We start from the raw sequence: 21748 nt of genomic DNA, 5'->3' as shown, positions 1-21748 counted from the left end.
TTACTATTCTCATACTATCACATTGCAAATAGCATTACTATAGGCATTACAGAGTACAGAACTCCGAAATTTTCACATACAAAATTGAGGTCTACCCTAAATTATACTTCTCAACTCACACGCTTATGGCAGGTGTCAGCCGCCTTGTAAAGGGCAGACTCACCCGCCAAGCCTCCTGCACGGCCATTCATTCCAATGGGTGGCTCACCCGCCAAAAACAAAATCGGCTGACTTCACCCGCCTTTAAGACAAAAAATGGTTGAGAGCTATGCCCAAATAGGCATGCTTGCAACGTATGTACAGGTTATGCAGAAGACAGTAAGCAGTTGTGCGATTTGTTGACAAATCGGCAATCTTGTACTTTAAAGGGGAAGTGTTGTTATATGTTCCCTATGGAAATTTACCAGCATTATTTTGTCCATTTTAAATCACAAGGCTTCCACATGTACTCTGATTAAAATGTACATACCTGTACTCTATACTGATGCATACGGACATGCATGGAGCTGTACGTATAAATTTGCAATTCTTGCACAGTAGTTTGTGAAGTAGGTGCTTTGCAATGGTATGCGATTTCCATTAAGAATCATCGACAGTAATTTTGAAGTGTGCAATGTTGATGACGGAGTTAAAATTAGCGATGCTCTATGTGATTGGTGGATGATTGTGCGCCCGCATAGTTGTGTCCAATGAGGGACTCGCTTTGGTACCGCTGTAGAAAGGGTGGAAGGACTGGGTAAAATACGTGCCGCACGTAGGCAACGCTTGTCCGCTGGTAGGGCGTGTCCCATGCAGCATTTGCTGTAGAAACCCGTATGTAAGGACGACTGCAGGCAGCAGCCAATCAGATGTTCACATTACTCTTTTGTGTCAAAAGATGGTGCGCACACTGAAAATGGCAGAGGTGGAAAGGGTCAGGATTTTGCTGCTTGGAGACATTTTTGTGCAAGGCTTACAACACTATGCCGAAAGTAGGCATGTGGCACACCATTTCGATGTGCGAGGAGTGGAGGTGGTGTGGAGCGCTGACACTGATGCCAATGCTGCAGCAATTCTACAAGTTTGCAGAGGCATGCGTAGAATGACAACTCCTCATGTGGTAATTTTGCACTACGGTGCTTGCCACTTGGGATACCTGACTTCACATACTTTGTTGGCACAGTTGGTTGAAGCACTCATGACCATCTTCCCAACATCAAAGTTATTTTTCTGCTTTACTCCAGAGAGTACAATGGAACAACACTTCTGTGTTCTGACCAGATCAAAGCATTGGGAGGTGCATCATCAATCGCGGCATGCGTGCATTCATGCTACGAGTTGGTGTGTTTTTTTTTGTAGCCACGATAACATTGCTCCAAGCAATGCGCATTACTTTGAAGGAGATGGTGTTGCGCTATCCTGTTTGGGAAATGCGATGTTCTTTTGGAACACAAGGCTTGCTTTAGAGAAGGTTCTGTAATGTTTGCAAGAGTAAACCAAGGACAAAAAATAAAAAAAAAACATAAAATACTACATGTCTGTACGATATGTGGCCAAAAATAAGTCTCTTTTCAGAGCCTACCTTAAAGGGGGGGGGAAAAGGGGAATAGTACTTTAATGTTCCGTCGTCAAGCTCTGATCCTGTACATGTCCACGAACATGGCGGTAGTTAGCAGCCAGCACATATCACCAGCGGGGATTGAAGGGTGCAGCCGCATGTAAATGAGAATGAGCGGAGCTAGGGATTGGTCCATAAAGTTCAGTAGGTGTGTTCTGACCGTACTTTCGTAAGACCGTCTTCTCCCTCACAGGACACCACACAGCCATGGCTTTCCATGCTCGAAAACAGATTTCCATGCTCAAACAGATTATCTGGATTGTGGGAAACTCATGGATACATTGGTTGAAGGTGCATGCAGAAAGCTGCAGTTTATCTACAAATCTCGGCTTTCCACATGGGGAAGTGCACTGGCATGGCGTGCATGGCATGAGATAGCTGGACTTGATGCCTCTTTGTGTTACTTTACAGACAGAGCGTCCTCCAGATATACTCCTCATCCATTGTGGAGGAAACAGTTTAGGCCATGTATCTGGAATTTCTTTACAATTTGCCATGAAGGAAGGAGCCTTTTCTGTCATTTTTGTTGTTGTTACATTCATTGTTTAACAGCACTCGACACACTAGGAGAAGAGGCGAAAGGAGGGTAAGGAAGGGACACCAGCCATGGGGATAAGAAAGGGCAACTGAACAGACAAATATTAAGGGTGGTGATCTTTATTTGGGTAAGGAGAAAATCTTCTGGTGCTCTGTGACTGCAGCCTCAAGCACTTCGAAAACTCTTCCCCCCTGCAGAGTACTGTATCACGATATGTGCACACTGTCACCTTTGAAAGGTAAGGGTCCACAGCATTGCGAATGGCTTGTGAAGCAGCTGGAGGGAGGCTCTCCCCCACAGGAGTCTCTTGTGGTTGGAGGATCGGATTCCGAGGATGCTGTGGAGGAACTCGACTACGCTCTTCACATGGCACCACCTTGCGAATGTCCGCAGTGTGGAACAAAGTGAGGTGTCACTTCATGGTTGTCGTACCAAAACTGTACGCTCCAAATCTCCCGTGACTCAACACCACATCGCACTGGTTACACTTCACCAGGTTCGCACGTGCTTTTGGTACGTTCCCATAAACGGAAAACAACCGCCACACCCACGACTCCCGTCGAGTGCTCCTAGTGCAGAGTTCCTCCACTTCATTCTCTTCCTTCTCTTCTTCCTCAATCTCTACATCCTCACCCATATATCTGTCTGCAGGCCCTTGGTGAGGTGGTGATGGTGGCAGGTTTGGGGTGGTGCAGAGGCCAATAACCCCACAGCAGCCATGGAAGCCATACCGATTACTTTCCTTTTGGTCACTACAGCAGTAAAGGCAACGTACCTCAATCTGCCATAGCTAGAAGGATAATGAAGATGCGCTCGGGGGTGTGCCCTTTTGTAGGTGTGCAGGGGTGTGCCTCTTGACCGTCTTCATCCCTACAAACTGGTACACATATTTTACACAGCAACTCCTGAGGTGGTCTATTGTTTGGGATGTGAGAAACTACATTTTTACACTCCACAATACTTTGCCTTGTGTCTAGAAGTTCATTTTTTATTGTTGCGGAAGCACACAACACACGGAAACTAGTCCCCACGCTCAGCGTAGGTGCGGTCACAAGATGACGTCCTCAACACATCAGCCCCCGTAATGAAAGTCCCCTGAACAGCAAATACAAAGAATCAAACGTGCGCATGCGCACAAGTGTCCTACGGACAGTGTTCGGGTTCTCAAACTACTTCAAAGTGCGACACAAGTGAGATGGACAGTTAGGAACTGCTGCGATGTTCGCAATACTCACGTTTGTACTGTGCATATGCACGCATCACTGTACGGACAGTTCCAGTGTCCTTAGGACAACTCCATTTTGTTTGCCTACAACTTGCCGGCCACCGTGCCTGTTCTACGGACGGCACCATTTTGACTGTGCCCAATACGGACTGCTATACTGTCCTTCATACACTCCCTTTTTACTCATTTACACCCATTCCGGATATCTTGTGTGGTCTACGACCATGTATTGTCTCCTTTTCCAAGCAGTACGCCAACGTGGTACATCTTTTGGACACCCCTTTCTGTTTATGTACGAACAGTTTCAAAAGATGGTGCAGTCACACATCACATCCGTCTTACTTCACATTAGACACACCCACATTCCATTGCTTGCAGATATGTTGAACAGGCGCGCTGTTCGCAAACATTTTACGTCTTTTTTAAAAAAAAATTCTACACACACTTTCTCTACAACTACTGCACAAAAACATTTCAAACACACACACATCACTCTAAAGAAATAGTGGGGGAAGCAGACACAAAAACGAATATGGGGGAATTAGGGTTCAACACGGGCTGGTTATGAGGAGAAGATTTGTGAGGGGAAGAAGGGATGGATATTTCGTCACATCTCTTTTCCTGCTCAAGGTTTGGGGATGGTTCACTAGGGAATGGAGAAGCAGGGCAGGTGGGGCAATAACAAACGTTTCCTCTCACACAGTCCTCCACAAACTCCCGTAAACTTTGAAAATTGTGCTTCAATGTGTCCATTTTCTGCTCTATCCTTTTTATCCTGTCTTCTGTCTGGTTTGTTGCCCTTTCTTCTTTACTTTCCTGGTCTGTTAAAAAATTATTGCGGGAAATGCTCCTCCAGCCACTCCAAAGTGCTTGCCATTTCTGGGTGAAAACAGAAAGAAATGACTAGTTATGCACTACATGCCACAAAAAAAGATCACCCATACAAAAACATGACCTGTACTCACTCTTTTGCTATAATGTCCCTTCGTCCTACTCCATCCGTCCACTGTTGTTCCAGGCTGCCGAGTTTCTGTGAAGTGATTACGCTGGAGGCATCCTTTCTTTATTATGGTACAATCCACTTTATTCTACATGGTTATTAATTGTGTGTCTTTCTTTTCCTAACTTCAGGTTTCCATATTTACTTATTACTACTCATAATATCTTTATGTCCTCCTTCTACGTTGCACATTTTTGGTGTAAAACACTAGTACATTTTCAGCTATCAGATTTCAAATGTCATCAATGATATTTGTGATGTCATCTTTGATGTCCTGGGTGTTAGTCTGAGCAATGCACGTAGATGGTGCGAGTTATGGTTGCTTGGCTTACTATAATGGGGGAATGTGCGGTGGTGTTTCATTGCACTGTGAAGTATCGCATTCCTTTAGTGAAATTTTTGTACTGAATGTGTATATATATACATATATATATATATAGCGGGGAAGGAAAAGAAAGGGGCTAAACAAGTGATGTCATCATTGACATTTGAGATGAGATTTTTCATGGTCTGGGTTAGCAGTGCACAGGGGTGGTGGCAGGGTTGGGGGCTTAGTTTACCATAACTGTCGAAATTCAGGGGTTTTTCGGTTTTAATTTGAAGCATAAAGGGGAGGTGGAAATTATTTTTGTTTTTTATTTTTATTTTTTTGTGAAGTATACAGGTTTTTGTTAGGGCAACTTAATCATAACGTCCCCTCAAACAAGTTTTTTTTGTAGTGATCTATATATATATATATATTCTATCTCTTTTTTATCTTTTCATGCTACCAAACTTCTCATTACTTCTTATCTTTTCCCATTTTGACTAGTGCTCTGCTCTCCTAATTGGCTTTTTTCCTTCCATATTACTCCTCTTTACTGTTTTTTTGTCTTATGTTCTTGGCTCTCAAGCTCCCAGTCACTCCTTTCCATCTCTCTCCTCACCTTGGATTCTCCTCTCTCATTTCACTTCCCTTGGATTGTTTGTTCTTTATCATGGCTTTTCTCCTCTTACCTCTCTGCTCTTGTCTTGTACTAGTCTCCTTCTTGACCTGTCCATTAACAATATCTCAATCTCCAGTCGGTCCTTCAACGCCCCCCAGTACTCCTTCACGTTTCCATTCCTTTTCCCTTCTTGCCCCTAAACTTTGGAATTATCTTTCACCTGGCATTCGCTTTCCACATTTTCTATTCTCACTTAAACGTTTACCTTCTTTCCTCCTCTCCTCCATCCAAATCGCACCATGCTTGTCCCTTTTTTGCTATGCATCATTATTGCAAATTTTCTGTAAAGCTCTTTGGTAAGAGCCCTATGTACATTTTTGATTTGACGTGTTTTCATTGCGGATAGTTTCACAGTGACTATTTTGACCGTGGTGTTTTTGGACCATTTTATTTATTTATTATTTTTTTTTTTTCCCTCTGCCAAATCTCCCAAAACGGCCTGGTGAAAACACCACGGTTAAAATAGCCACAATGAAAATTGCAGCAATTAAAACACGGCAACTGTTTGTTCGCTTCTCCAACTCGCCAGAAATTTAGGTTGTCTTCTTGGATCAATGCAATAAATGTTTTGAGTTTCTGATTGATAGGAACCTTCTGTCTTTTTATTGGATGACTGATACATGGAGCATTCCACTTAGCATGACTCTCTGTGGTCCAGCATTCCAGCATCCCTCCTCTAGGCCAATGTTCTTTCTGAATTGCATGTGCTGTGGACATGTTGGTACAGTAAGGATACAAGCGATTGTAGGGTGTGAGTAGGGACAGCGACTGAGAGTAACCAGAGGGGAAACTGGTGAACAGAAAATAGTTAAGTGGCCTAAACCAGAGGTAACCCAAGTTGGAGTATATGTGAGCATATGATTCATCATCTACTCCTATGAGGGCCAAGAATGTAGGCCTCCAGTTTCCTTACGCATCACGCCATCTCACACCTTCAAGGATAAGATCACCTATTCAGCCTTCACAATTATCATATGTAACCCTTTTTCGAAGTACCAGCAAGCAAAACATACCATAGCAACTCAGCAGATTCCCCCCCCAATCTGTCCACTCCTCACCAGTCTCAGTAAAATCATACTGTAAACCTCCTATGCCCATACTCTGTCCAGCCCATGGGAAACCTCTGTATTATGTTCCTGTTGTGGAGGGGTGTCCCCCCTCTAAGTGATATCCTGTACTCTGAAAGCAATCCATGAGGCAGACCCAAACCACACCATATGGGGGGGTTCATGTCGGACTATCCTGGAGCAGATGCATCAGAACAAAGAAACCCCAACAAGCTGTCGGTGCAGTGTTAACTAGTTACTGCATTTAGGCTATGATCACTAAATGCCTACTCCTTCAAGCAGCAATAGTCACTGAGAAGTGGCCAAGGCACAACAGGCTTTGGCAAAGCCAAACGTTTTGGGTTTTGCATGGGATAGATATTTGCCAGGAACTGCTATATTGGTGATACCCGTCAAAAAGATTGCCCTGGTGACTTTTAAGCAGTTTCAAAGACCTCTTCATGTACTTGGCATGTTTCTGCTGAAATCTTTGCATGAGCACCCCTGTCTTAAACCAAGAGCACCCTTTACTTTAGTTGTTTGCTTTCTGTGTTTTTCCATGCAGGGGTTGGCACTGCAGTTTGTTTATTCTTTTTATCAATTTCTATTGTTTTTATGTAAGTTCCAGATGCAAAGAACCTTGCTCGGACAGTCTATTGTCTGTGTTGCATCTGTGCCAGCTCGCACCCCTCCTGAAGTGTAAAGCCTGCCCACATTACCAAATGAGGCAAAGGAGGGAAACCTGTGCTGATCAAATTTCTGTCTTCATCGTGCCCAATATATTTAAATTGTTGCAGCAGAGGATGTTAACATCTGTAAATATAATAGGCACCCAGTACATTGCAAACATTATCTTTCTAGCTCGGGACAGATAATGGTCCACCAGGCCTGATCTTCGGGACACGGACACAACACATGTAGCTTGGTTTCCTTGCTTTTCCCACATCAGTCTGCGGTCCAATTCCATCGTGGTGTTACTGTGTTAAACAACCAAAGCATGCCTAATATAAAACCACAACGCGTCAATGACGCTGTCAAGATATTACTCCATTGATGCATTTCTTTGTAACACAGGTGATCCATAGTTACATTAATGTTAGCTACGGTCCTGCGGATAAAGTCCTCCACACAGGCCCAGTAGTGCTATTTTAGGGTGGACATTGCCATCCATGATGCTTTTACAGAATCCCGGTATTGCTTCAGACCAATAGCCCTCCTCGCCTGCAGCATGTAGCCCAGCCACAGTTTGGATTTTGCTACATCAAAATTTAAAAGGTTACTCGTCACTGCATGGTAAGCAAAGGCTGCATGATTACCATCTTCTCACCTGTAAGGTCACTGGCTGGTGGATCACCACCTCGTCTAGCTGCCTCACACCCATAGCCCTCATCTTATTTTCTTGTAGAATTGTTGTTTTCGATTAAAAGTTCTCAACATTTTCAGTGGGCCTAGAGTTCTGTACCATTTGTTGTGTTGGATGTCCCTTTGTGCTAGTGATATGATAGTTTATTTATATAGCGCCTATACACAATGTGTTTCAAGGCGCTTCATGACAAGGGAGGGAATAAGGGAAAATACAACATTCTTATAGGCCATGAACAACAAGAATATGAAATTAACTATCATACTCAGCCATGGTGACATTTCAGATAGTGCAAGTGCTAAGACACAGATAGGAAGGAAATGGGAACAGACAGGCGACTACCGTACTAGGCCTGAAGACCTTTCTGCTAGAGCCGGAGAATTACACAAGGTGAGGGAGAGGGGAGGGGAGAGGATGGGAGGGGAGAGGAACAAAACGAGCGCTAGGCCTGACGACATTTCAGATAGTGCTGGAGTGGGGCAAGGGGGATAACCAGTAAGGGGAGAGACAAACATTTACTATCATACTGGGTCCAGGGACGAGTAAGTGCACAGAAAAAAGAGAGAGTAAGTGCACAGGAGAGATATATATTTCAAACTGCAATGTTCAGCCAGAGGGGCATTGTGGAAGCCTTTTTATCCATTGAATGGCCCTCAAGGCACCAAACCCTTCAGTAGCTCCTCCCACATTTTCCTGCTCTTTTCTGAGCTTGTCCAATGAAGAATTTAAAAGCACACCTAAAATGGAAGAATTTACGAAACAAAGAAAAATAGGAAGCACTCCTGTTATGTGAATACCTGATGCTCAAATGCAATACTTCCCTAAATATTATACATATACTCCCATACTCCCAGAGTTGTTGTTTATTTCACAGAACTTCAACCTTGAAAGGGAAGCACCGACACATTTATAAAACGCAGGTGCCAGCTGTATTTCTGTGAGGTTCCACGACATCTGAAATTCAAAATTGCAATGTTCATCCAGTGGGTCTGCATCAATTTTCTCCTATGAGGCTGTTCCTGACAAGCTCTAGTAACTCTAGCACTATGGACATTGCCAGACTCCCATACGTATTGTAGAGATGCAATTGTATTTTCTGGTGCACCAATGTTCCTTTAGTTGTGGAAACGTGTGTGCCAGCTATGTGTTTGCCGAATTGTAGATCTGGATTCTTTTAAGAATCTTTCTCTGATTCTGTTCCCATGGAGAAGAGTTCAAGGGATGTTCTTGCGTATGGTTAAGGATGAAGATGTTGCTCTTGTTCTGGTTCATAGTTAAGCCTTTTCTATCACAGTAAGAGCCTAATGTTATTTATGGCTTTTATTGCAGCATCATCAACCTACAGTTCTATTGGGGAACATTCTGCCCGTTATTGGCTGAGCCACATCATTATCCCTAGGGTTGCTTCAATGTTGGTGATGCCAATGTGGATAAAATTCAGCCCTGTCCGACTCCCCTTGTAACTTTGAAAGATTTAGTTACTTGAGACCAAGCATGTGGCTGCTGAATTCCTCTCACATAGGAATCTCGGGATGTTCATGGCTTACTCAAATGCTCCCGAAAGCGGTTTGAAAGTTGGATCGCAAGAATTAGTGTGCCTTTCTTTCTGCATTCATTCATTTTTTTTTTTTTTTGTGTCCTTGCGCTAGCCTTCCCTGTTAAGTTGTTCTGACACAGCAATGGGATTCCACATGGGCATCTATTATGGTGATAATGACTGCTTTCCTCGGCTGGAAGGATAGCTCAGGGTTAACGCGTTTGTCTTGAAAGCAAAACGACGTATCGCAACACAGGTTTGAATCCCAGGCTCGCGCTGTGAAACTGGCCCCTGGTATAAAGCGCGCTCTAAAAGAACAATTCTAATTATTCATCAGCCTGCCACATGAAGTAATGACCCCCCCCCCCCAAAAGCGGCAAAAGTGAGATGAAGTGAAAGGGGATGGTCACGTGCACATTGCTGCTTGAAATTAAAAAGTTCAGGAGAAGATGCTACTGAGGAAACCGGAAAGGGTACCAGAGACGGACTTTTCAGATGCCTTGGTGGCATAAGAGGAAAACATCTGCACGGGATAAGTGAAGTTGTGGGGGAAAGAGGCAGCAACAGGGGAGCAATTTGAAGGATGTCCACTCATAGCAAAGAACACCCAGTTTATGTGAACCCCGATTAGACTGCTAATAGAATGATTGTCCGCCCGAAGTGTGTTTCTTACAGTAGAGGGTGGTTGTTAGTTTGCTGAGAACAACAATAAGGCGAAACCCTACAGTTTTCATCATTAGACAGATTTCCTTTCTTCTAGACTGGAATCATTTCAGCCATGTGACATGATTGTGTTACACACCTAGAATTGTGTTGACCACCTGTCACTGGTCCCAAGATGGCATATATGTTCCTTTTACCTGCTTTAGTCTTTTTAATGTTTTACAGTTTATTTTTAGATTATGCAACATTTTTATGCAAATGACTACTTTGTACATGGTATGCTTCTGATAGGTCCCCTTGGTGAGAGAAAAAAACATTCATTCAGTATCATTGGATAGCTTAGCTTGTGTGTACAACAAGCACACTTTAGCATAGCTGGCATCCACAATTTTCTCTGACGCATGAAACTGATATGCTTATCTTAGACTTGGCTGGACACAATTATGACAGTGCTGAACTCCGGCCAAGAACATTTTGATGCACCAGTAACTAATCCTTATCTGATTTGCTGTGGTCCTGCCAAGTTAGTGCTTTGTACTGTTGGAGATATAGATGTCTATTTTATGTTTGCCAAAATAATACAGCTGGTCTCTCAGAATAGCTGCATGACAGACATTGTGCCCTCTTCAATAAGAGCATAGATAAATGTATCTAAACATCCTTTACGTATCCTGCCTCATCACAAGCTTGTCTGCTTTTTCTGCCAATTTCCATTTTTAACCTAACAAACCTAATTCTCTCTGCAGGATGCTGCCAAAGACCATCTTTAATGTATCAGCCCTTGTTGCTTGTCTGAAAACTCTTGGCATGGGTCATAGTCCTCCACACCTGGCTTAGGCATGGAAACCAATTTCCACCTTATCCATTTCGAAGTATATTTTTGTCTGACACTGAATTTTCCTTTAGGGCGCTATTTATTTAATTAAGCATTCTGACTTTGTATCCTTTATTCATAATGTATCCTTATACACTTATGGTTTTCCTGTTCCACCCTAATCCAAATATGCGCAGTGCCATGTGCACTTTTTACTTTTAATAAAGGCGATCTAATCCTGATTTCTACAATGATTGAACTATATTTGATCTGCCTATCATGTTATGTATAGTCAGGTCACGGGGAGGGGTTGGCACACCCTGTACAGTTACCTTTAAGCGATCTATAAACATTCTTTGTAACTGCCAAGTCATGTGTCTCCACTGTTTGCAAAGATCCCAATTTATAGCTGCCTGCACTGGAAACCAAGCCATAGATGCAGTAGGGTCTGAATTGCTCATCTTTAAATTCAAGCCTTATAAACCCCACAGAAAACCGGTGCAAGATCCAATGGAGCACCCAAATGCAGAATGAAACTAAAGGCAGTAGATCCTTTTTTATCTTGGTGCTAGGCTGAATATCCTTGATGGCTGTGGTTAGGGGCATGAATTACTAGCGTTCAATTCTCCTACTCCTTCCAACTGAATTTCGTGTGGACTAGTCTAGAGCTCTGGTGATGGGGCGGTTGAATTCCTTTAGTAAAGTCTATGCGGGCCTGTGCAAAAAAAAAGCCTATACTGAACACAGTTAACTCAGGCAGTCAGATTGTTTAAATCTGCAAAAACAGGGCTATATAAAACAGCCCTTGCTTTTCATTGGCTGCAAGTGGACTCCATAATTTAATATTCTATGTACTGTGCACTAAGCAATTTGCTATATAAGGGGGTAATTTGCCCTCTTTTTTGTTGTTGAGGGGTGCCTAAGTCATGAGGGGGTTTAACAGTTATGAAGCAAGGACTAAGGCTACCCCAACTTGCGGACACTGGTCGTGAAAGGAACCAGCACACTATTGACAGATCACTGCTAGTGGTCTGTGTTTAGAGAACACCCAGAAAAACATGTAACACGTATACACATTTTATTCATATGATTCTTTAAAAACAACAGTTTTTACTAGCATGACATTGCTAGTGTTAACGTAACCTTTTGCTTGCCCTTGAGGCATTACAAGTGAGCTTCATACAGTCATTTGTGCATTTAGTTTCTTTGCAGTGTGAGTTAGTACATATTGGTGACTGAGAATGTGGTCAGAGTGACCTAACATCTATCTAGTCGACAATGATTGGTGTTTCTGGCACAGAATAGGTTGCTTGTGTTCTGGTGCCATCTTCAGGACTGTTCTAGTGGACTTGATGGTTTCACCGAGATTCACTGGGGTGGGACATCTGAAAGGTAAGGATGGAATAATTAAAAACATGAGGTGTCTCTACAGGGACTCGAGGTGCCTGATAAGGTGCTGAGCTGTATCCTACCTGAGCCAGTTGATTTCAGTGCCACAGGTCTAGCGACAAAACAGTGAGTTTCTCGCTGCAAGCGCCTTCTGTGCGCTTGGTTTAGTTCGATCTTTAAGTGATTAGATCTGGACTCCAGTTAAATAACTGTGGAGAAAATAATTTGCTGATTAGATAAGGGCTGGTGCGCACTGGTTATAGACTAGTAATCGAGGCTTTCTATAGAAACATTTCTGGATGCAATAAATGAACCCAGGGGTAGAATCTATATGGTAAAGGAGCCAATTGCCAAAGTCCACAGTCCAATTATGTAGTATCCTCCCAGATATCCTGTGGTGTATACACCCTGGAAATGTCTTTCAAGTCTCTAGTAGTTTATAGTGCCCCAGCACACTTCTTGAAAATGTCTGTGCTCAAATGTCTGTGCGCTTCCTCCCAGCCTTCATTGAGGTCTTGGATTTGATCCTAGGTCTTACTTGAGATCCTTCCTGTGGGCAACCTGATTGTCTTGATTCGGTTATGTTGGAGAAGACCCATTTAATGTATTCCACATGCCCTAATCCTCTCTTGGCTTCACCTGTAACCCCCTGCCCCTCCCCAAACTATGATAATTCTGAGTTTCTGCTGCACCCTCCACCCCATCTCATTCTTCTCCCTCCCCCAGGGTGCTTGAATGCCTTCTAAGTTTCATTGGGGTGACCTTGCAGCTCCCACCACAGCCTGGGCTGGTAACCTCACTTGACTTCTGCTGCTATGTTTCTTCAAGCCCTTCAACCCCCGTTAGGAAAGATTTTCCCTCCAGGTGTGAACCCCCCAACCTTTTGCTGTTGTCTGACCATCCTAGCCTGACTTTTACCAGTGGAGCCCAGGCTTCTACTGTACTCTGCTGGGCTTTTGCTCATTTTGTTATGGGGAAACTGACATGCCCTTTAGACTGTCCGTACTGGGAGACTTTGTTTCCCTTTAGTCTTTCACTTTGTTGCTATTTCTTAGCAATATTTTAAGTGAACAATGTATCTTCCAGATCAGTGCGCTGTGGTCTCTTTCATTTTTAAGGCCCTAGAAGCCATCAAGGGATTTTTGGTGAATGCACAAGTGTGTCCAGGACTGGGCTGATGGCAGCAGCTACTTTAAAATTTTCGCCTCTCTTCTATGGCCCAAACAACGTATACAGTGTTTGGCCCAGGACTGTGATGGTGCCTAAAATGGCCATGCCACAAGGTCCTTTGTTCTGTCCTTTGTCCATTGTGTCCCTTTGCCTTCCCCTGGTGGAGCAGACCCGGGAAATTCCTTATTTGTTCATGCAGACCCACGTGCAAACCAAAGCTTTCGCGGGCTTCAGCATGCCTTGTGTGTGTGCGCCCAGGATTTGGGCTGGAGCTGTCTAGTTCCAATACACATCCTGGCTGCCAGGATGTCTGGTGTGCTAGGATGACTGGGACCACCGTGGTCTGTGATTGGTCCACATCTGGGATGGTTGAAGAGATGATCTATTGGTTTCTCTTCTTTTTGGTGCGAAGGAGATTCTGGATAAGAGAAGGCACTCTAAACCTGTTCCAGGTCGATCTTCTGAGTTCACACTGAACATAGTAAAGGAGCCAAGTATCCGGAACCGAAGAAGCAGATCTGTGGATCTAATGGTGCCCGCTGGAAGGTTTGGCACCCTTACCCTTCTGTTGTCCCATCTGAGGCCCTGTTTCTCATTGATCACAGAAGGCCTGCCAGGGCGTTTCAGCCCGTTGGAGTAGTGGGACTAACTACTCTCGGCACCTCCTGCTTAACCTTCAAACAAGCCCCTTCGGAAGTGTTCCAGGATCGCCCAGTGAACTGACCAGCTCATATGAGTCCTTTGCCCTGGAACTGCCACCATCTTGAGTTCTGATTTGAGCCTTGGGGAACTGTAAACTCTTGGTATAAGGCACTCTCCCGCCAAGTTTCATACACCTGGCATTCCTAGGTCTGGAATTAGGAGAGTCCACCTGAGCCTACGCGGTTCCCGTGTTGCCCCGCTGTGATGACGAACTTCGTGGTTGCCTTGCTGCTGTGTCCCTCTTCCCACCCCCTCCCCCCCGCCCTAAGACTAGCTGCAGTGACAGTGACTGGCACAATCCCTTCACCAGAAGTGGAGAAATCGCCATTGTCCCACCACGGACTGAGGTCCTGGAATGCAGCCCAAAGCCGGAGAGACGCGCAACTGCAGGATTCCAACCTGTGAGCGAACTGAACTAGACTGTCGAAATTTGGTCTGGACTGCGTGGAGGATCGGTAAGTACTTGCAACCCTTACCGGTGGCCCCTGGCACATCCATAGAAACATACGCACGAGTGTCCCCCAAGAGACACTCATTTGTTAAGGTAGCCTGTGCTACCAACCTATTCCCGAGTCCTAGAAATCGCTCTGCCCTTTTGTGTAGAGCCTCCTTGAATACTGGAACTTTATTCTTCATCACCTCACCCACCTTCCTGACCCAGTACAGTCCCTTGAAGAAACCCTTTTTGTACTTAACCGCACGATCGAGTGCTCTGGCACTGAATGTAATTGAGCACAAGGCTTCACACTTCGTAGGGACTGGACTGCTTATTAGTTAGGGTTTGAATTGTTGGACTGCCTAAAGTACATTTGCACAGTATGACTCCTTTCTGTTGCAGGTTGTGGATCTCGACTTGTTGAATATTACTTTAGACTAATAGTTACTGTATTTATGTTTCCTAGTAAAGTGTTGTTAGTGTTATTAATATTGCTGAGTTTCATCTTGTGTTTGAGTTAAAAGGTCTTTAATGAATGAATATGTATTTTTGATATATACACCTGACTGAGTACTTTGTGTTGTCGTTTGCTGTGTGTGCTCATTGTGGCCTTTCGATCACCCCTCCTGATACCTAGTCTTGACTGCCGCCAATGCTACCTTGATTGGTCTGGGTTACCCTGTTCCAAGAAACTATGCTGGCCTTCTGAACCTCTGCCCACCAGGTCACAGTTCACAACACCCGCACCCCCCATCCCCAGCTTCCTGTTTCAAGCAGGCCCTCTATTCTGTCCTCTCCGGCAACCTGGTTAGTCTCATGCTGTGAGTCGTTGTCTCCTGTCTCTTCTTCCTCTTTCATGTACTCTTCTTGTACTTTCTTTGTCAACACAGGTTCTAATTTGCTAATGCACTCTGCTCACTCTCTAACTACTCTGGAAGATGGCCCAAGCACTGCTAGATTTCTCCATTGGTTTTCCTTCCTGAGATTGTCGTTTTTTCTGATGGGTCCACCTCCTCCACTGGTGTGTGTGTGTGTGTGTGTGTGTGTGTGTTTCTTGCTTTCATTTAAACTTGTGTGTATTTAATGAGCTTTAACTTCTAAGGTGCCTGGCGCCAGATACTGTGGTTACAAAAGCCCCTTTCCGACATGTTGGTCAGGTGGGCGGGTTATGGTGACCTCCACATCCAGCATTGAAACTTTGTAAATAAGTAGTACTTTCACTTTGGAGTACCTGCAATGAGCGAGCATGCTCGCTCGCTCGGCTGTCTTTTGCTGCTGCATAATTATTTTCAGTTCACTATCCGGTTCCATGCTAGGGATTGCACACTCAATATGTACTGGATGTCCAAACACACAAACGGAGGCGTGCAAGTTCTCCCCTGAGCGTGATCCTAGACCCTCTTCATTGGCATCAATCAACCAGTAATTTCTCAGGGCAAATGTGCTGGTCCTGCCTTAATTTGGACCATGATCTTTTGACTCCCTTGAGGGAGGACTGGGGATGATCTGGTGGCGGGCCTCAATTTACCACTTCTAGGGTTTGTATCATGGATTGAGGAGCTCCACTGGCCCACAGAGTTCCCCCATCTCCCTTCCTGGGCATAGTTCATGTGATGGTCTCACACAGCTCAATGGCTTAGGATTTCTTTGGGATGGGTGAGGGATTTATAATGTTTTGGATGTCTGTTGGGTGGTTGCTTAATTTGGTTGATGTCTGTTAAGTTATATTATTTTGACTGTATCTAGTGGGTTTCTCTGCTAATTTCTAAAGCAGTTCTGCTTATTTCCTTGACCTGTTATGTTTTCTCATTTTTAGCCAATGTTAATGACTTTTTATAGTAACCTGTCACCCTTGAAGTGGTATTCCATAGCCTAACAATTTTCAAAAAAATGTTTAAATCGCCTTCGACTTGACACCTTTAACTATGTTTAAAACTATAATTTCAACTGCACATTAATGGTGTGGTGTTTTGTGCCTTCTAGTTTGCGGCACCCCACGGATCACTAGCCGTATCGTGGGTGGAACCGATGCCACGGACGGGGAATGGCCATGGCAGGTCAGCCTGCGGGTGAACAATCGTCACATTTGCGGTGGCTCCCTGATTGCACACAACTGGGTGGTGTCGGCAGCACACTGCTACTATGGACTGTAAGTGGGAACAGGTCATGTTCTGCTCTGTTTCTTGCCGCTTGTATAGTGCACATTTTCTACTAGGGTGTTCCCGTAGTGCTTTCCGAGAGAGGTGCAGGCCAAAACATGTGCAATTGGGAGGAAGTGTCTGTATGGGGTTGTGGTGTTATATATGGATCATATGACTAGCTGTTCCATGCATCTCCCTCTCGTCCTCCCCTCTCCCCATGCCCCTTCCCTCTCATGCTAGAGCCACCCCAACCATTTGCTGACCATTGCGCAGAAAGAGAAAAATAACAGGTCCTTTTGAAAAAATAAAAGAAATTTAATTGTATGAACAAAATGTACAATGTTAATTTCTAGGGATTACCGCCATTATATAGGTTGGTGATAATATCAACATTAAATGTGCTACCTCAATTTCAAAAGCACCCTCTTCATAAACCTCTGTTAACAAATGGTAAGCATTCACATGATCTATTTTCCAACAAACCTAAATTAAACCCTTGTACAGGACACACATATATGGAGAAAAAAAACTTGTTAGGAAAAAGACATTTTGGGGATGCATTAGACCTACATTTTGGGGATGCGTAAGACCTCTAAATCAAACCATCGCTTGGAATGTTTGTTGCGTTTTCATTTCAGGTTTTTGCATATAAGCGTGATGGTTCTGCATACATTATGCCAGTTCAGCCAACACATATTTCGAGCCCTCCAGGGTGCTCTTTCAAGGCCTCAGTTTTATTTGAGGTTGGATTTTTATATTGTGCGGTGGGAGCCCAATTTTCTTTTAATGCTCCTAATGAGCTTTGCTTCAGTGTTCCGTGCCATTGCCCTTCTTGAGGCACACCTGGATATCCTGATGTATTATATTTGTAGACTTCTGGAAATCGCTCTTCACCATTTCCTGAAGCATGATGCAGTTGCTGGCTTTCTTTTCCTCCATGGTTTGTCATGCACTACATGCGCTAACTCTTGGAGTAAAGTCTTTCAGCTCTCCCAACAAATCCCAAATCCTCCACGGTGTGAAATAAGTCCCAAGTTGGCGTTTGGGATACACAAGTGAACACTGGGACTAGCAGTCTGGTTGGAGGAGGAATCTTGCTAATTTTAATCCGGGAACAGATGCTACCTTTCACTGTTTTGTTTGTTTCTCAATTTACTTCTGCCTCTCACTTGTGTCTTTTCCAGGGGATATTTAATATCAGAATATTCTGTCTGCCTGGGAATGTATCAGCTGCTTGGCACCAACTCGTATTCGGTCTGCAGCGGAGTGACTCGGATAATAGTGAACCCCTCCTACAGTAAAGCAGGCAGCCCCGGAGACATCCTGCTTCTCAAGCTGGATTCTGAGATTAACTTCACCAACCACATCCTGCCTGTCTGCTTGCCGGAACCTTCTGACCAGTTTCCATCTGTAATGAACTGTTGGGTCACTGGCTGGGGCAACATTTACTCTTCTGCTACATTATCAGGTAGCGTTTCAGGGTATGGCTGACACTGTGGTGTGATGAAGCTTGGCGGACCCATTGCCAGGCTTTGATTAATGGAATGGCAGGCTGTTGCTCCTCATGTTCTCCTCTGTAGAAGTGCTTTGTTTAGTTGGCCCGCATATTGGGAATGAAACTGAGTGGGTTCACCAGAAACACACTGCATACCTCACCGGCCACAGGTTTCAATTCTAGTGACGCAAGCACTCTTTGATCTTCTGAGGTCTATGATTGGATGCAGTGAGAAAACCCTTAATTGCGATCCAAGTTATGTACTTTACGGTCTGTTTGACAATGTTTTTGTGTTTTTCATTAGACACTTCTTTTGATATAATATCTGCAAACACTCTTATGTTTTCCGCTGTAGGGGGCAGAAGGTCTCTTTAGGCAAATGAAAAAGTTCCAGAAATTATTTGCTTCCTCAACCCAATGTTTTATTTCCTCAACATACTTAAAAAATGAGATTTTTGATATTGTAGGTTGATCTTGTACTGACACTGTCCTAGGAAATATAGAAGCTAAAATATTGAGTATGCAATTTGTAAATAACCATGGGTGTGACGGCCACTCTTATCTGACAATACCTTCCTAACACCAACCTCTGGCCTGTCCACTTCTGGTGAGGGGGTAGAGGAGGGAACACCGTAACCATGATAAAGTACAGGGGCCCCAGTTCGAAATAATTCCACAGAATCTGGCTCTCTCCGTTCATTTACATGGGTGATTGAGTGCATCACTTAAAAGAAAGGATAGATAATAGAATCTAAGTAACATAAATCCTGTTACAAGGGTACGTAAAAAGGAATGCAGACTGCAGATAAAAGTGCAATAACTAATAAAGCAAACTATAAAGAACACAGCAATCCCCACCATTCTTGGCTTGGGGCATGCAGATGCCACTCTGCAGCTTCACGTGCAGGACTCTGTGATGAATCTGATGGTGTCATCACTCCTTTCCCGGCGGTGACCTCTCCCCATGTAGCCAGGGGACGGCAGCCGCTACTTGATCCTGACCCTGGGGGTGGCTATATGATGGAAGATCACATGGGGGGTGGGGGGGGGAGACCGCCTCCAGGGGAGTGGCAGGCCACTATCGGATTAGACATGGTATCCCCCTTCTTCCTTTGAGGATACACCATCCATGCCAAATGCCTTAATGGTATATTGGTATATCTCCCCTCATGCATCTAGGAAGGGTACTGAAGACCGTCTAACAAGATCTCTATGCAAGCTGTCAATCTTTTAAGACTCATAAGAACACCTTCTCAGACCGTACTGTAAGGAACTCATGGTGGCAACAGTAAAGACAGGAACAAGTGATCACAGTTGAAGGGTGTTTATTAAAGGTTGGGAAAACCGTCTAATCAAAACCTAAATTTAAGATGGGAGCAAGCGTCGACCATTAAATGAAAAATAAGGCAGTCCTAGTAGTGTTGTCAAATAAAAAGGGCCTATACTAAGGAGAAACCTGTTGCCAATCCTTACATCTAATAACAAAACTGGTGTGGGATAATATTCAGAAGAAAGGAAGAAGTGTTCACAAATAATGTCAGGATGCGATAGCCTGGATCTCTCTTCCCCGCGTTTTGAGTTAGACCTCCTGTATGTCCATTTTGACCTGTCTTGGCGACTCTCCTACGGGTTTATAGTGGCTTTTTCGAATGGCATTTTTTTCCAAATGCCATTATGTCTAAAAAAAAATTTGCGGGGGGGGAAAAAAATGAATAATATTTCGAATGTCTTTTTTTTTTTTAAACAAGGCCCCGCCCCCAAATCAACTGTTTTTTTTTAACACTTTTTTTTTTTACTTTCAAAACCCAAAAAAAATATTGAATAAAAAAAAAACATTCGAAATATCATTTTTTTTGCCTACATTTTTTCGACATAATTGCATTTCGAAGAAATGCATTTGAAAAAATGACCGGATACCTCTCCTACGGCCTTCTGGTAACTGTACTTTTTATGTAACATGGGATCGACCAGAGTCTCACGATTTAGCACACACGTGGTGCTGGTTTCCTCTGCAGCTGGTCTTCCCTTAACACGTTATAATTTGTTGTACCCTTCTCAATATGCCACTTTGCGACTTTCATTTAACACAATTCGTTCTCATCGGTGTTCCCTTCGACTCACCGGCTGTGATGAACTGCTTGGCTTTCCTTGTATCTGGAGTCCAGGCCGGTACCACGGTAGCAGGAGTTTCCCTTGCTCCTGCTTCTCAGTGTAGGCATGCTCCGTGTACCGTTGGCATCAGCTGCAACACACTTGGGCTATTGTCCTTGTTCTTAGTATTCCTTCTGCAGAGATTTTGCGGGTCTGAGTTGAGAAGGGCAAGGTTGTGTCTCTCCTTGTCAGCCTCTCGATATTCACCACTTTTCTCCTCCTCTTGAACTGCCGTGCCTGGATACCTGTCGCGTCGCGCGGTCTGCCTTGCTCGTAATGTGCTCTGTTGCTCCACCTTTTATCCCTTTGGGGAAGGGAAAGGGCTGTCGGGTGTGTGATTCTGTGCAATTGCCTGACCCTTGTATTGGGACATTCAGGTAAGCGGCTCTGGTGTAAGTCCATTGTCTTTCTTGTTGTGCGAAGTGTTTGTGTCAGAAAAGGCGGCCGGGGTGCAGTATTTTTGAATGTCCTACGTGAGAGGATGGGGGGGAAAAGATGTTGAAGGAAGGGGATACCGTGTCTCACCCATCGCTGTCCCACTCCCAGAGGACCCCCATCCAGGTGATCCCCCCCCCCTCCCCCCCCCCCCCGGTCCACCCCCAGGAACTTGATCCAATAGCAATGGCCGTGTCCTGGCCAACTGGATGATAGATCCCCGGGGACCAACTAGGGAGACACCTTCAGGTTTCTCAAAGTACCTACAAGTCCTCCAGAACTAACTTGCCCTTAAAGATCACGAAGAACACTTACACAGAATCCTCAAATGAAGCCGAAGAGCCCAGCAGGAACCGTGAGAGGCAGAGCAGCCAAGCAACGGAGGCAGTGAGATGAAAGGAAATGCTGAATGACCGCCACTGGCTTGTCACAGGAGTGCACCAGCAAGAATGGTTGAGTCCACCCAAGGGAAGTGGGGACGCCGGGCCGTATTGGCAGCCATGCCAAACCCAAATAATTGTTAATGAAGCACATGAAAGAAACAGCACGTGGGTGTTTCTTTAAAAGGAGAACAGAACAAAAGTGAGACTTTCAAGATTGTGGGTGTATGCAATACACCTATAAGAAAAGCCCTGGTAGGATGGTGTACCAGGCAAATACGGTATTGGATAAAGCAAACATAAGAGAATAGAAAGTTTGGAAGTGTGTGCAGAGCCCACATGAGGAAAGTACTAGCAGGAGAGTATACCAGGCAAAGACCAGCTGAACAGTGTATAGGAAATCCATCACCTAAAGAGGTCCTGAGAAAGATATATCCGCACAAGCGGTGCTGATCAGGAGAAAAGGAGTGAAAGCCTGGCAGAAGAGTACACCAGGTATCCCAACAAGAGAAAGACAAAGAACAAAGTCGTTTTGTGTGCTAGTTGTATTGTGGATCAAGAGAAACTATAGCAACTGATATTTTTGAATATACAACAGAGTAAGAAAAATCCAGGGGAAGGGAACCATCTCTGGAACAAGGGACTCTATCCTTCTCGAACTTTTGTGGTGAACTTCTATA

At 44.3% G+C, this 21748-nt stretch overlaps 1 protein-coding gene across 1 annotated transcript in view; it reads left to right on the top strand.

Moving 5' to 3' along the window:
- Positions 1-21748, top strand: part of LOC138580910 (serine protease 33-like) — a 130856-nt gene that overhangs the window by 66053 nt on the left and 43055 nt on the right. The window contains exons 3-4 of the mRNA XM_069651840.1: positions 16450-16615; positions 17792-18075. Coding sequence (XP_069507941.1) covers positions 16450-16615; positions 17792-18075 — 450 coding nt within the window. The remainder of the gene's footprint in view (positions 1-16449; positions 16616-17791; positions 18076-21748) is intronic.

The sequence above is a fragment of the Ambystoma mexicanum genome, chromosome 3p, assembly GCF_040938575.1.
Source record: "Ambystoma mexicanum isolate Mex_15411 chromosome 3p, UKY_AmexF1_1, whole genome shotgun sequence".
Classification (NCBI taxonomy): domain Eukaryota; kingdom Metazoa; phylum Chordata; class Amphibia; order Caudata; family Ambystomatidae; genus Ambystoma; species Ambystoma mexicanum.
The sequence above is the reverse complement of the archived record's forward strand: the minus strand, read 5'-3'. Positions and strand labels throughout refer to the sequence as shown.